Here is a 16699-nt window from a genome sequence, read left to right on the forward strand (position 1 = left end):
GGAACCATATTCCCATCTGATATAGAGGGAGACTGTTGGTTGTTCCTCCTTTGGGTATACAAACCAGGAAAAGATCTGTATTTCCATTTTTTCCTCTGTGAAACAGATAGAGTACAGCAACCAATATTGACAGAATTAAGTACGTCAAAGGGGGTGTCCATACAAGCAAAGGGGATGTCCGTACAAGGCACAAAAGACATGAAGGCAGATGACTGGTTCCTAGTAACTACAGGAATTAGTGGACAAAATAACAATTGGCTTTTAATGGCAGAACAAGCAGGACTAGCAGCAAAGAAGGACTGTGTTGTATGTATGGGACCCAGACCTATATTACAGGTAATACCGGCAGCATTACCCAAAGACTGTCTGCTGACTGTTATGACACAGACATACATTGCGGCAAACAACAATTGTTCTAAGTGGGACAAGATCTATCCATTGACCAAATTGACTAAGATCAAACCTTTATTTTCAAGCAAAGTTGGGCATGCTAACCATACATGTGTACACTTGACAGGGACAAGTAAGACTTTGGGTAGCTTAAACCACACTGCCTGGTGTAAGAATGTGGTCCATAGTACTCCCACATTCAAACCTGTCGGTAGGAGTGACGTATGGTGGTGGTGTGGTGATAACAGAATCTTTGACAGACTGCCACGAAATGTGTCAGGTTATTGTGCATTAATATCATTATTGTTACCAGTTAAAGCTATACCCATGACCCCTGAAGACGTTACGACATATGCAGCCTCTCTTATTCCTGAAGATTGGCAGAAAGGCATAGCCAGACATAGAGTAAAAAGAGAGTGGAAAGGAGTAGGAAATCCAACATATATTGACACAATAGGAGTCCCCAGAGGAGTGCCTGACGAGTATAAACTGGTTGATCAAATAGCAGCTGGATTCGAATCTTCCATCTGTTGGTGGTGTTCAATTAATAAAAATGTGGACAGAATAAACTACATCCACTACAATGTACAGAAATTAGGAAATTGGACTGAGGAAGGACTTAAGGCTGTCCATTCACAGTTAGAAGCCACGTCCCTTATGGCCTTCCAGAATTGTATTGCTCTGGATATGTTGTTGGCGGAGAAAGGAGGTGTTTGTGCCATGTTCGGAGAACAATGCTGCACATTCATTCCCAACAACACAGCTGCAGATGGCAGTCTCACTCAAGCCATTGACGGGCTGAGGACGTTGAACAGGAAGATGAAAGAGCACAGTGGAGTAAACACCGAAGGCTGGGATTGGTGGCTGGAAGGGATGGGAAAATGGAGGTCTTTGATTTCTTCACTATTAGTGTCTATAGCAGTATTTGCTGCAATTCTAACATTGTGTGGATGTTGTTGTATTCCATGTCTCCGAGGCCTTGTAAATAGAATGATAACCGCAGCAATAAGTCCAGGACCAGGAGGGGGACCAGCATCATATCCACTCCTGGGGCAAGACAACACCGAGGAGGACGATGACTCCCATGACCTGTACCCAGACCAATGGAAGTATGATGACCCAGACACCGATGATGGTGACAATGATGACATCACCTCTGGGGTGTAAGCCTATAGAACATACCATGATGAACCTCTTAGTGAAAATCTCAAAAAGAAGTGCTAAGCTGGGTGATGCCTACTGTATGTTTAACAGGCGATAAACAGGAGGGGAATGTTAAAGATTTTGTATATATGTTATCACTGTTAAACATTTGTACCTTTGTCTTCTTTCTCATGAGAACGGTGTTGTGCTGTTTTGCACCTAACCCTGAGAATGTACGTGTTATTCAACCTTGTTTTAGCATGCTGGGGTCAATCTGAACTGGGAATGAAGAGCTGGATGTACTTATTATTATTATACAACTTGTTTTTGTAGCCGCTAACGACTGGGAGTGAAGCATGACGGGGTCAGGCTGAACTGGGAGTAAAAGAACTGAAGGTTGTTTTGACTGTTGTGATGTGATGCTTAGTGTTCCAGGCAGATGCAGAACAGCTGATAACTGCAACAGACGAATGAGATGTGCTGACCTTCGACGATAAGAGTAAAAGAAAGAAACTGTTTTTCCTTACAGCTGCACTTATTGACGTATGTGTTTAGGTTACGGGAAGAAACTTGTCTTGCGTCATCCTTCCCCCACCCTTAGGACAAGTTTTTTTATGTGATGAGGGCCTCTCTAATAAAAAGAGCGGGAGAGCAAGCCAGACTTTAGTGTAGCCTTGGTGTACAGCCTGACTGCACTCCGCGCGTGATAAATTTGACTTTCTGTCTCACTGGTGTTTCTTGACTCTGTTTGTCTTATCAAGGTTTTAAGAATGTTTGGAGGAGAAAATACCCAACATGGAGATTAATCGATACGAATCGGTATCGAGATACAAAAGTGTGCAATGCGAATGTACCGATTCTTTCAGGTGTGCATCGATTCAATTGACAGAAGAAAACACGATGGATCGGTCGCTGTGTGCTTGCATCACTTTTAGCCAACGCACAATGAATGCATACTGATTCCTGTTCCTTAATGTTGATCTGGTAAACTTGCTGCTTATAAGGAATAACAAATTCTCTGCCTCTAGTAGAATCAATAGAATACCATAGTACCACTGTGTCTCCATGCTTTAAGCATGATAAGCACATCTGTTTCCCCATCAGAACCCCTGCCAGGCAATGCACCACTGATAGGCAAATCTATCATTTTGCTCTAAAAATCTGGAAAGTGGTTTCACGGCAGCTCGTGGACCACCTTACTGAGAATAATCGTTTTGAGCCACTGCAGTCTGCATTTAGACCATATCATTCCACAGAGACTGTTCTCACTAAAGTGGTGAATGACCTTCTGCTTGCAATGGATTCGGACACCGCTACAGTTCTGGTGCTATTAGATCTCAGTGCTGCGTTTGATACCGTGGATCATCATATTCTACTCGATAGGCTGGACAATCATTTTGAGTTTACTGGAAGTGCCCTTGTGTGGTTAACAACATACCTGGCCAGTCGTTCTCCTTGAGGTTTGTATAATAACAGTACCTCTAACCTTAGTGACATGAAATTTGGGGTTCCACAGGCATCAGTCTTAGGCCCCCTGCTTTTCTCCCTTTATATACCACTCCTCAGGCATATAATACAACATTTTGAGATTACCTTTCACTGCTATACTGATAATTGTTTATGCCGATAACTATTGGTAATCTCATCCACATAAAATCCTTAGAAGATTGCCTTACATCAGTGAGAAGCTGGATGTCTAGTAACTTCCTACTTTTAAACTCTGATAATACTGAAATGATGGTTCTTGGTCCAGTGAGATATCTGCATCAATTTTACCAGCTAACACTTAGCCTAGGTGTGGGTGTGTCATACATCATACTGACAAAGTGAGGAACCCATGGATGCTTAGGATGGAAAAAAAAAAAAAGACAGCAATCCAAAGTCTTGGAAAATTAAAAGACTAACTATTCACGGCGAAGTCTGTGGACATTTTTAAGTCAAGCCTTAAAGCCTATTTTATTCTCTTTCTTATGAATAGTTTTTATTTTTTATCTGTTTTAGTCTTTTACTTCTGTTTTTAATTATGTATTTAAATTTTATTATTTTAATTTTTATGTTGAACTGTTCTATGTGAGGTGCCTTGAGATGGCTTTTGTTGTGATTTGGCGCTTTATAAGCCGATTAAATTGAAATTGAATTGAACAACATTTTATTGAGTCTTAAAGTAAATATATATGAAATTTGCACTGGATCCTTAAACTTGGACATAAACTCTACATGGTGGATCCTTGATCTCTGGACATAAATAGAAATAAACAAAATCTGTAGTTTTGTCAAAAGCATTTCCTTTCAGACATTTTGGCATGAGTGTCTTTCCATATATCTGAGCTGAGCTCTTACAGCTGGCTGTGCTGTATGTCAGCATCAGTTTAATTCATAAAGAACACAGGATGTGTCATTTTAGGAAGGGAAAAAAAGTTTTAGTCGATTGTAGTTTATTTTCTGTATTACAGCGTTTGGAAAGAGGTGTCATTTTATTTAAAAGCGGCAATTTTGTGTCTTTGGACAAAATTTATTCACCCTAGGGACTTAGTGTCCCTAGGGTGAATAAAAAGTCTGTGGGTCACAGAGCTTTCACTTATTGTGCCCCTGTTCTGTGGAATGATCTCCCTGCGCCAACAGTCAGATTCTGTAGAGACTTTCAAGTCCAGACTTAAGACACTTATTTTTCCTTTTGCATGGCTAGCACACTGGCATAGATTCAACAAGTGTATTTTGTCAGGTAATGATAATATTCAGTATGTGGGATGTGTGAAACATTACACTGACTGAAATGGTAATCAGAAATAATTAAATGCGTTTAATAAATCAAAAAGACTAAAATATGTCAACTGAAACTAGACTAAAATACATTCAGTTCCCTTGACTAAAATGAAGAGACTTTTAGTTGACTAAAACATGACTAAATAAAAAAAAACAAATGGTATGTGAATGACCAAATATGACTAAAATTAAAAAGGAGATTTGACAAAAGACTAAATTAAAAAACAGGTGACAAAATTAACAGTATGGTGGAGCACATTATTCATTTTGTATCGTTCTACACTCCCAAAGAGCCAGCACAAGAAAGGCTTGTCACACCCCATAGTTAACTTGGGTGTGATGTCACTCCCACTCTTGACTTCCAAGGCAACAGGAGCACAGCATAAAGATGCGTCAAACATTCAACGAAACAGGATAACCAAACAAACCTTCCGCTAGTCTTGCCATGAGCTGCAGGCGCCCTGTGGTGCCAAGGTCAATGCCAGTCCTCTCCAGCTCATCGTTGTCCAGGAAGGAGCTGGCTGTGGACGAGTCTGACCGCTCAGTGACGTGCCCCACCTTCATCGGACGTCCAGCAAGCTCAAAGCCGTTGAGCTGTTCCAGGGCCTTCTTTGCACACTCTGCATCTGCAAACTTAAAAAAAAATATGTATATATCACTAAATAAAACTGCACAAAACATGGGTTAAAGCAATAAGTTTTCATCTGACTGAAATTTTTTCCTGGCAAAAATCAATGCCAACAATCCTCTAAAATATGGAGTAGTGGGGGCATACACTCTTTTCTTCAATAAATACAGTATACAAATCTATTCTAAATAGCCTCCAAGGACAGAGCGAAAGCATAAAAAGAATGTAAAACCTGAACATAAAAGGTAAATAAAATGGTGGCGGGGTATCAATCAATCAAGTTTATTTCTAGAGCCCTTTACAACACTCAAAGTGACCAAAGTGCTTTACAACAAAATTTAAAAACAAAACATGATAAAAACAAATATCCAGCAGTAAAACCATTACAAAAACAATTAAATAAAATATGCATAAAAACATTTAATAACATAAAATAAAGCGCCATCATGCTACTGAGTGTTAAGTTAGTGAGGTATAGTCTTGATTTTTTTTCTGTGGGTGCTCCCTCAGAAAATTTTTAAAAGAGCAAATCAAATTTTATATACGAGGTCTGTCCGTCAAGTATCGTACCTTTTTATTTTTTTTCAAAAACTATATGGATTTCATTCATGTTTTTACGTCAGACATGCTTGAACCCTCGTGCGCATGCGTGAGTTTTTCCACGCCTGTCGGTGACGTCATTCGCCTGTGAGCACGCCTTGTGGTAGGAGTGGTCCCGCCCCCTCGTCGGATTTTCATTGTCTGGAAATGGCGGAATGAAAAGGACTTTTTTTCCATCAGAATTTTTTCAGAAGCTGTTAGAGACTGGCACCAGGAAACCATTCGAAAAATTTATCTGGCTTTCAGTGAAAATTTTACGGGCTTCACAGAGAATAAGGACTTTAACTAGGTTTAAGGACCCCTTTAAGGACGGTCGGTGCGCCGTGCTGCAACGATGTGGCACAAACCACTGGATCATTTCTAAGCTGATGGCTCTGTGGATACGAGACCGTCGTGTGCTCTTTCTCTGGTTATCACAAGAGCTGGACATCAGCCATTTTCCGGCAGATTTCACTTTTAACACGAGATTTTGTCATGGAAAGCCGCGCAGAGGCTTCGCGCGTCATGACCGATTCGCTGATGAAGCGAGACAAAGGAACACCTCCGTTTCGGAGTGTTAGAGGACAAGTTGGGACATGTCCAGCTCTCCACAAGTTATTTTATACTCACTCGACTGGTAAGCACTGAAAGCCGAGATAGACATGTCCCAACTTGTCCTCTAACACTCCGAAACGGAGGTGTTCCTTTGTCTTGCTCCATCAGCGAATCGGTCTTTACGCGCAAAGCCTCCGCTCGGCTTTCCATGACAAAATCTCTTGTTAAAAGTGAAATCTGCCGGAAAATGGCTGATGTCCAGCTCTTGTGATAACCAGAGAAAGAGCACACGACGGTCTCGTATCCACAGAGCCATCAGCTTAGAAATGATCCAGTGGTTTGTGCCGCATCGTCGCAGCTCGCAGCGCGGCGCTCCGACCGTCCTTAAAGGGGTCCTTAAACCTGTAGTTAAAGTCCTTATTCTCTGTGAAGCCCGTAACATTTTCACTGAAAGCCAGATAAATTTTTCGAATGGTTTCCAGGTGCCAGTCTCTAACAGCTTCTGAAAAAATTCTGATGGAAAAAAAGTCCTTTTCATTCCGCCATTTCCAGACAATGAAAATCCGACGACGGGGCGGGACCACTCCTTCCACAAGGTGTGCTCACAGGCGAATGACGTCACCGACAGGCGTGGAAAAACTCACGCATGCGCATGAGGGTTCAAGCATGTCTGACGTAAAAACATATGAATGAAATCCATATAGTTTTGAAAAAAAAATAAAAAGGTACGATACTTTATGGACAGACCTCGTATTCTGGTGAATTTTAATGGGTATGAAGCCCTCTGAAACAAAAGTCACTTCAAACTGTGAAGTAAAAACAGTATTGGGTCTGGGGGGTGCTCTTTAAAAGAGCAAGTCAAATTTTGCATGTGCACTGAGAAACTCGAAACTGGCTTATTCACATTTAATTGGTAAATGCTCTCACTCGTCCAACAAATGTAGCGTACCCCAAGTTAAACTTCAAAGCCATTTAAAGATATCAATCATGACTCACTTTTTTGTGGATTAAAGTCTCTAACCAGGACATTTGGTGCAATCAAGAAACGGGGCTTGCCCGCCATGTCCCACCGGAGTTTTTATTCGCTCCTCATTAACGTGGCTTTTCTGAGGGTTAGCGAACTCTCAGACCAGGACTGGATCATTAATATCTGCCACTTCGCCAGTTCATCAACTGAAATTAAAAATAATGTCCTCCGTTATGCGATACCTGACTCGTTCCTTCAAATGTGCGGTGTTACCGGTGTCACGTGGGCTCACCGACAAGCTGATGTTACGACCCCTCGTGTAAAAGAGGAAAGAAAAAAAAATATATCCTTCATGTGTGGCTTTTGTGGAACTTCAACGATTAAGCGCTTTTTTCCAAGTGACTCTGCTGCTGCCACCATCTGGACATTCGTCCTCCGGGCCGCAGGTCCGATTGAAAAACACCACCCCCCCTCCACTGGACTTGCTCCCACTGCTCTTTCTGCTCGGTTCCGAATGTCCATGCCATGGCAATTATAAAACAATGACAACACTAGGGATGTGAATTTTACAACTCACAATTCAATTCGATTCCAATTCTTGGGGTGATGATTCGATTCAGACTCGATTTTCGATTGAAAGAGCTCAGAAATAGTTATATTACTTAAAAAATGTTTATGTTTAAGAAAATGCAGCTTTACAAGGTTAGTCAAGTGATTCTAAAGATGTAAATTTACTTATCTGCTTTGCTTGTTCAGAGCTGGCTGGCAGTTTAGCGAAGTGATAGAGTGTGCACTGGTCAGTAGTTTTACTTTAGCTCCGGGTGATGGCATTGCATGTGGGCTTGCAGATTTGAAGTGTTTCCGAAGTACGTGACTTTCATTTTGCAGATTTTGCACACTGCATAAGTCATGTCACGCTCCTTCTTACGCAGCAAATAATAAACCCAATATGCGCCCAAAACATTTGCTTCAGCAAAGACAGTGCTGGCTGAATTAGCTCTTCGTCCACCATGTTAAGCTGCAGCTCACAAATGTTTGAAGCATGCCGGACCCTCTCCTCGTGGGGACGCTGTAGTACGGAGGCATTCCCTGACAAACAGTACACGCAGCAAGTAAGCATGAAAATGTTTAAAAAAAAAAAATTGCTTTTTAAAAAAAATCGATTCTTGGACATTTTGGATCGATTCAGAATCTTAATAAATAAGAATTGCAATTCGGACGTGAATCTTTTTTTTCCCCGGCACCCCTAGACAACGCGCTGACTTAGTGGATTAGTTTTAATCAGATTCACCATCGCCAAAACACAAACAGTAAAAGGGTCACCTGCTCTACTTGGGGAAGGTCTGCCAATGTTCCCATGAAGACAGGGAGGAGAAGGACCGTGGCTCATGGCAAGCAGTAAACTGAGCGGAGAGGAGTGAAAATTCACACAGTCCCTTCCTCCGTGGTGCGGCGCCATCCACGTGGACATTGCTGCAACTTTGATTAGCGCAGAATGGGATGTTGCTTTGACAGTGAGAGTATCATATTTCGGCCCCAAAACACGCATGACACCACGTGCGTATGTGTGGTTAAATTTTCCAAATGACGGAAATCCATCGTGGTGATGGAGAACTTTAACACATGACACACACACACAAAACACTAAGAGATAATTACCGATATGAAGCCATAACCTTTGGAGCGCCCGGTTTCACTGTCCATCATCAGCTGGATGCCCTCGATCTGTGGTAAAACACACCAGACATCATGATTGTTAATACAAATCTGCACAACCACACAGCAGTCCTCTTCCACTTGTCCAAGGTGTTTGTGATGCTCACCTTTCCAAAAGGCTCAAAGATTCCTCTGAGCATTTCTTCTGTAATGTTGAAGTGCAGCGAGCCCACGTAGAGTCGCATTGGGCCTGAACTGCCCTTCTGCAGATTATTGGCAGCTGCAGCAGCTCTGTTTTTCTCTGCCTGTAGAAACACAAATGATTCAGCCATAATGAAGAACACACGGCTCACAAGCTAACGTCGCTACTTTCAAATTGGAGTTTTTTTTTTTTTTTTTTAAATGTTACTACAAAACCTTCTGTGCAGTTTTCAGCTGAGGATCAGCAGTTCTCTTTTCCCAACTCCAGATGAGGAGAAACTGTCACCTGCAGGAAACACTAACTTCGGACACCCACCTGAGAAGCCTGGACAATGATGGGCACCCCCAGAAGCCTCTGGCCAGTCAGCCCGATCGCCAGCGGTACAGAAGCAGCCTCCACAAACTCAATGTATGCAATGCCCTTCGACCTCCTGGAATTTCTGTCAGAGATCATTCTCACATCTCTTACCTACGAAGATAAACAAAAACACATCAAGATCACATTTCCACGTGGAGGCATTGAACAAACTGATTAAAAATAGGACTTGACAGACTTTTCCAACAGCTGAAAAGAAATCCTCCAGGTCTCGAGCTCGGATTCTAGCAGCCAGCTGCATGCAGAAGACTGTGCGTGCGTCCCTCTCCTCTGGTGTCAGATTGTCAATCGGTTGCCTTAAAGAGTGAAAATGACAACATAAGCATCTGTGAAACCCTTCACACGAAGCAGTGTTCATATGACTTGTTAATGTGACACAGAAATGCACAGAGCCCTTTAAACAAACATCCTCATACTCCAAATGTTCCTCCCAGAATCTGTTTATGTCAATGCGACCTGTACTCCTGGAATTTAGGGGCTCCACAGTAAAAGCTAAGAGCATTTCAACACAAGGCAGCATCAACATATCTCACCTGATGGGACTTTTCTCTTTTTTAAAAGGGCTTCGACTTTTGGAACGCTTCCGGCTAGAAAAAGAAAGAAGTCAACACTGAAGTTTAAGTGCACATATTGGTTAAAAAATCAATGCCTAATGCTATAGGCTAATAATAACAGTATATGAAGCTCTTTCATTGGTCCAACAAGTGACTAAGGAGAATTCTGGACCGCATCATAAACGCTGACTAATGCCAATCAAATAATGAGAACAATTCTCCTTGACTGAAGCTCCATTTAGCTCCTTATTATCATGTATTATAAAATCAGGGAAGAGCACACATTGATTTTATAACCATTAAGTTACCTTAAGGTCATTTGGAACAGCTTGGACCAACTACAGAGTTACAATTACAGAGCCTAGGCAAACAACATTCGATCTTGGCAAATAAAGCAAACACCGATATTTGGTAACTATAGATGAACTGAACATACAAGGGGCTCCTGCGTGCTTTGTACCGCCCGGTGCGTTCTTTGCTTCGGGAGCGGCTGCGATGGCGCTCTTTGCTACGGCTTCGCTTTCTTTCTCTACTTTTGCTCCTCTTCCTGCTCTTCTTTCGGTCTTTGCTTCTGCTCCTTCTCTTCCGAGAGCCTGGGCTTCGGCTCCGACTCCTGCTCTTTCGTTTCCTGGAAAAAGTTACAACACTGCTATCGTAGCACAAAGCAAACATTACATAAAACCACTTCTGCAGCCAATGTCCAGTAGGCCATAGATTAAAACTTACTTCTTGCTCTGTTCTTCATGTCCGTTTGCATGAGAGGACTTGTTCTCATCCTAAGCAAGGTTGATAGAAGAACATCATGAGGACGTAGATGAAACATTTCAAGTCGAGGTAAAGGGAACGGGGATGGGACAAGAGAAAATGCAAAATATATTTAATTAATTAAAAATACTACAATCTTCTACTGCCATGTCTGGACAATGTCCTTCCACAAACCCAATAGCTTACCATCCCAATCCAAAACTGCTCAGTACTCAAGCTATGAAGCAAAATTAAGGGACTGTCCAACAAATTAGCTGAGTTCAGGAAGCTTTGACATAGTGAGGTCATCTCCACCCCTTCCCCTTCTAATAAGTCGTACCAATGCCACTATTTGAGCCTAATCATGAGACCACGCATGGCCCACAGCCACTAAAAGAGATCCTGTGTGGTTGGTGTCAGTCCAGAGATCTTCACCCATTTTCGTTCTTGGACTGTAAGAGCTCGATGCCACCTCTGTCACACATCTTGCCCTGAAGCAAACAGGGATTCACACTTCTTAGTAATATTGACGCCCAAGAAAATAAAATAATAATAAATCTATTAATTCAGCCACGTGTTACACTACCATTGCCTGCTGTTTCAATAAATTAATGTTTTCAGTATTTCGAGTTAAGGGATTTTTAAAACTGCTGAGTATTCAATTCATAATATGACACCATCAATGAGGTTACATACACAAAGCTGTTTTACAGTCATCCTTGTAAAATATCAATATCTACTGTGTAGCATGCAAAAATCAAGATGCTGATTCACTTTACAGTGGACTAGGGCAAAGAGGCAGTATTCATATTTAGCAGCAAGAGAAAAACACATTCAACTGTACCTTACCATAAACTCTTGACAGGGCTCCTGCACAATGAAGCTCTGCAACTATAATCAGTTTTAAGTCATTGCTAATGAAGAATAATTCAGACTGTAAATACAGATTGACAGCACAACGGCCACACCAAAAGTGAAGCCAAAATCTGTGTGTGGGAATCGTTAACTGAACAAAAACCTGAAATTTATGTTTGTTAAAAGTGGAGATTAAACTATAACATTTCAGAAATATACAAAAATTCGCAATTGTGACCATATGTTTAAACTGCAGGAACATTTAGCTTTAAAAACCATTAGCTTTTGACTTTTGCTGTATTTTAATTTTGAAAGCACCTCATATGCACAGTTAAAAAGTGCCACACAATACAATTATCAGGGCTGTGAAAGGAAAATTGTGAAATCCGACGAAAATTTGCGGGGGGGGGGGGGGGGGGGGGGGGGGGGGGTTACAGCTCCCCAGGAGCTGGGGTGTAGGGCCCTGTGGAGCCCCAGAAATAATTTTTTATCTAATGATACTTTTTCAGCATCTCCTGGAAGAACAAATCTCAAAATTAGTGGATATTTAAATGATCCTACATTCAACCTTTTATTTGACCTGTCAATGATGATGTTGAAATAACAGAACATGACGTGGAAGTAGGACCTGGAATGATTTTCCTTTTAATTGTAAACCAAATTATGCATTAACTCAGAACAATTAAACTACATAAAATTCATGAAGACTGAAAAGAATAAAAAAAGCTTGTAGAATATTTGGAAAATCTTGGTAAAATATCAATAACATACCTAAAGTAAAAAGTCACTTATATTCTTGGGTAAATTCATGTAGCCTAAATCCATTCAAAGCCACAATGTCTTTTTTTACAATGAAAGAAAGTCTAGATTAGTGAAAAAAAGTCACATAATCTTGTCTAAAATCCTGTTTGAACAGCAGAATGTTTATTTTCCAGGGAGATAAAATTCTTACCGTGTTTCCTGAGAGAACACAGTTCACTTTTCCCGTTTCTTTTATCTTTCAGGTATGTTGATGAAGCCAGCGACGATTCCACGGATTCTTGTCCTTATAAGACTTTTTCAAACAGTCTTTCTCGCCATCTTCTCTCTGTGCAACGTCGGTCCGTGACACAGACTGCTGCACAAATCTTATTTTAAAAACTTGAAAGCTCTAAAAGTTGGGATGTTCACATGCTAAGTTTAGCTTAAGCGCCACACAGGAGCAAACACAGCGTCACCGCAGCAACCAACCAGTCCTGCTTACGACAACTGTCGTAACAGCTACACTTTGAGTGGCAGTTTTTCTTCGCGAACTCCACGGATCCGAGGAAACTGATTTGTATCTGTAACACACAGATCAGTGTCCGCAGACTTATAAAACTTACACGATGTCATAAAAAAAAAGAACGCTTTGCGATAAGCATTTTAAAACTCAAGTGATGTTCACGATAAAGAGTACATCACTAACACCCCACCCCCCCTCCCCATGATAAAATCTGCAGAATCCTGCGGATCCGCAGAGTTTCACAGCCCTGAATTATTGCTGCGGCAGTAGAGTGCATGCAGAGAGCCCAATATGAGAACTGGAGTCGGAGTCGCACTGAACCGTGACCAGCAAGTGGGCATGGCCGCCATTTTTGGATCAGGGCAACTCAGTGGGCAGTGCACACTGATGCTCAAAGAACCAGGTGCAAAATGCTGGGAAACACAAATGGAGTAAGAAGGGGAGACATTTCCTTCCGTAATTAAGCAGTTTTGGCTGTTCTTGTTACTTTTTCGTGACTTGAATCTGAGGATTTAGAAACCACATTGAATGAAATTTTACTTAAAGCTGAATTTATTCAGTACTATAAAAAATGGAATCAATTAATGCAGTCTATTTTTTTTTTTTACATACATATATATATAATATATATATATATGTATATATAAATATAAATAAAAGAGAGGAGAGAGAGAGAGAGAGAGAAAGAGAGAGAAATGGAGTGATGAGTCGTGCTGTGGTGAACACAGCAGCTGCAGGACATCTCAGCTCAGCTGATATATCGCAACTGGAATAGATCAGATCCGTGTAAGTTTCAACACTAATATTTTGAGATGTGTGGGTGTCAGGGTAAGTTTAATACTTTCCTTACATAATTTAATGTAAATAAATTTTAATGGCTCGATATCCAGGTCAGAACAGTATTTTAACACGTATTGTGCAAGCCTTTTTTTTCCCCTTGTGTGTTCACTCGTGCATATCCATAGTGAAAATACACTGAAACATTTATATCCAGGCACTTCATCATATTATGCCTGGTCCATGAAGAGACATTCGCGTTTAGTAGACTCCAGTTCCATATTGGGCTCTGTGGTGTATGCTGAGTTTTTATTGCGATAATGGCAGCATGAACCTAAGGAGGTGTCTCCTTGTGCCTTACTAGACTAAGGAAACACGTATATGAGAATCCAGTGCAATACAAATGTTTTTAGCAGTGCATGTGTGCAGTTTTTATTGTGAAAGGGCAGGGTGGGAAGTTTGCTTTCCCCTTGTTAATTGCTTGGCTGTGTCTTCAATGCAGCTTAGTTTCTACAATCTTCATTCACCACAATGGAGCCTGCAGGATTTACACACACACACACACGCACGCACTATCATGCTGTAACTGTCAGCAGAACTTTAACTCCCCAATTAGAACACCCTTAACATTTTTCCTCAGTTTTGACAATCGCGAGTCACTTTCATATTTGCTTTTGTGCCAGGGTGTACAGACAGTAACTACAAGACAATAGATGATATTAACTTGAAACTCACCAATTTAAAAGAACATAATTAAACACTACTGCAGTCTCTGAACTGCGATGCAACAGACTGAAAGAGCAACTTTGTCTTGCCAATCCAATCACCTGCAGATACAACGGTACCTGTTTAATGGATAGTATAAGCAACTACCTTCAGTAACGTCTGTTCTTATGGACAATTAGCAAATGCTGACTAAGTTGCCAAAAGACAGCTGTGCATGCATGATTCCCACTATGCAGGGAAATTTTACATGAAATGTACAACAGGAAACTACAACCAATATTCAGGGCTATGAAATGAAAATTGTGAAATCCGAGGAAAATTTGCAGGGGGTCGAGCTGGGGTCTAGAAACCAATTTAATTTTCTATCTAATGATACATTTTCAGTATCTCCTGGAAGAAAAAAAAAATCTCAAAAGAAGTGCATATTTAAATGATCCTAGAATCAACCTTTCATGTGAACTGTCAATGATAATGTTGAAATAAGAGAATATGACGTGGAAGTAGGACCTGGAATGATGTTCCTTTTAATTGTAAACCAAATTATGGAATGATGTTCCTTTTAATTGCAAACCAAATTATGCATCAACTCAGAACAGTTAAACTACATGAAATTCATGGACTGAAAAGACTGTTACAGCATTTCAAAAACCACAGCTAAAGCTTGTAGAATATTTTGAAAATCAAGGTAAAATATCAATCATATCGTATAGTAAAAAAGTCACATTGTGTGTAAATTCCTGTAAATCCAGTGTCTTTTTCCCATGAAAAAAGTCTACATTAATAAAAACTCATTTGCATTCTTGTGTAAATTCATGTAAATTCATTCAAAGCCACAATGTCTTTTTCCAATGAAAGAAAGTCTAGATTAATAATAAAAAAAAAAAAGTCAAAATCCTATTTACAATCCTGTTTGAACAGCACAATGTTTATTTTTCAGGGAGAGAGAAATACTTAACTGTGCTGCTCCCGTTTATCTTTCAGGTGTGTTCATGAAGCCAGCGACAATTCCACGGATTCTTGTCCTTGTCAAACTTTTTCAAACCGTCTTTCTCGTCATAGTCAATCAATTTAGTCAATCAATTTATATAGCGCCAAATAACAAACAGTTGCCCCAAGGCGCTTTATATTGTAAGGCAAGGCCATACAATAATTATGTCATCTTCACTCTACTCTGTCTGATGTTGCTCCATGACACAGCCATGCTGCAAAATTCTTCTTTTAAAAACTTGATATCTCTAAAAGTTTGCAATGTCCACATGCTACGTTTAGCTTAAGTGTCTTGCAGGAGACACACAGCGTCGCCGCAGCAACCACAGTCCCACTTTACGACAACTGTCTCAACAGTTACGCTTTGAGTGGCATTTTTCCTACACGAAGTTCAGCGGATCCGAGGACACAGATTTGTATCTGTAACACACAGATCAGTGTCCGTGGACTTCTAAAACTTGCACGATGTAAAAAAAAGGAAAAGCTTTGCAATAGGCATTTTAAAAACTCAGTGACAATCACAATTACAGAGTACAACACTAACACCCCCCACTCCTCTGCATGATGAAATCCGTGGAATTCCTCAGATCCGCGGAGTTTTCACAGCCCCGAAAATTAAACAATGGCTAGAACACGTGGTTGAGTATAGTACCAAAACTTTTCATCAGCTCTGCAAACTAGTGACGCTAAATCAACACAATGTTCCTGAGTATTTACAAAGCTGTCTGGAGTATTATTCTGGAGTCCATATTAAAAACAACAAAATGATTTGAAGCAAATACTCTGAAATGTTCCAATTGATTTGGAGTTGAAACAAGTGAATAAAATAGAATCTCACTGTTTCTTAATTTTACCTTTACAGGTAAACAATCACTTCCTTGTTCCATCATGTGTGTCAAAAATAAAGTGGCTCAAAAGAATGACAACTGAGCCATTTACATCAGGTCCATTAGAAAATGTGCATAAAAATGAGGATGTCATGTTCTGTGAGGAGTCTGGGAACTCAAAACTTTCAACAATAATGCCGAACACAAACAAAACCCTTGCAGATCTTTTTACTGCACCCCTTTGAGCCACTGTACAGTCGGTTGCAATATAATTTCTATGGGAGTTTGAGTCAGGTGAGATGGCTGGCCAATCAGGTACAGTAATACTATGGTGTGCAAACCAGTTATTAATAGTTTTGGCACTGTGGGCTGGTACCAAGACTTGTTGGAAAAGGAAACAAGCATCTCCAGAAAGCTTGTCAGCAGATGGAAGCATAAAGTGCTCTAAAAATCCTGATAAATGGCTGTGTTGACTCTGGACTTAATAAATCACAGTGGATCAACACCAGCAGATGATAGGGCATCCCAAATCATCACCGACTGGAGAAACTTCACACTGGACTTCAAGCCTCTTCACTATGCCTCCAGGATCTGGGACCTTGATTTCCAAATGAAAAGCAAATTGTATTTCATTTGAAAAGGACTTTGGACCACTGAGCAGGGCCTTTCACATCATGTGTGCAGACATCACTCTAAAACCCATTAAG

The 16699-nt window shown here is 40.7% G+C and overlaps 1 protein-coding gene across 5 annotated transcripts in view; it reads right to left on the reverse strand.

Annotated features, from left to right (window-relative positions):
- Positions 1-16699, reverse strand: part of rbm39b (RNA binding motif protein 39b) — a 69747-nt gene that overhangs the window by 11474 nt on the left and 41574 nt on the right. For 2 of the 5 annotated variants that reach the window (XM_034172687.1, XM_034172689.1), the window contains exons 3-10: positions 10539-10588; positions 10249-10440; positions 9792-9845; positions 9437-9554; positions 9199-9351; positions 8849-8986; positions 8685-8750; positions 4725-4929 (exon numbers count right to left, since the gene is read on the reverse strand). In XM_034172687.1, coding sequence (XP_034028578.1) covers positions 4725-4929; positions 8685-8750; positions 8849-8986; positions 9199-9351; positions 9437-9554; positions 9792-9845; positions 10249-10440; positions 10539-10588 — 976 coding nt within the window. Of the gene's footprint in view, positions 1-4724; positions 4930-8684; positions 8751-8848; positions 8987-9198; positions 9352-9436; positions 9555-9791; positions 9846-10248; positions 10462-10538; positions 10589-16699 lie in introns of all 5 variants that reach the window. The other 3 variants (XM_034172688.1, XM_034172686.1, XM_034172685.1) reach the window with 2 other exon arrangements.

This window comes from Thalassophryne amazonica, chromosome 6 (genome assembly GCF_902500255.1).
Source record: "Thalassophryne amazonica chromosome 6, fThaAma1.1, whole genome shotgun sequence".
Classification (NCBI taxonomy): domain Eukaryota; kingdom Metazoa; phylum Chordata; class Actinopteri; order Batrachoidiformes; family Batrachoididae; genus Thalassophryne; species Thalassophryne amazonica.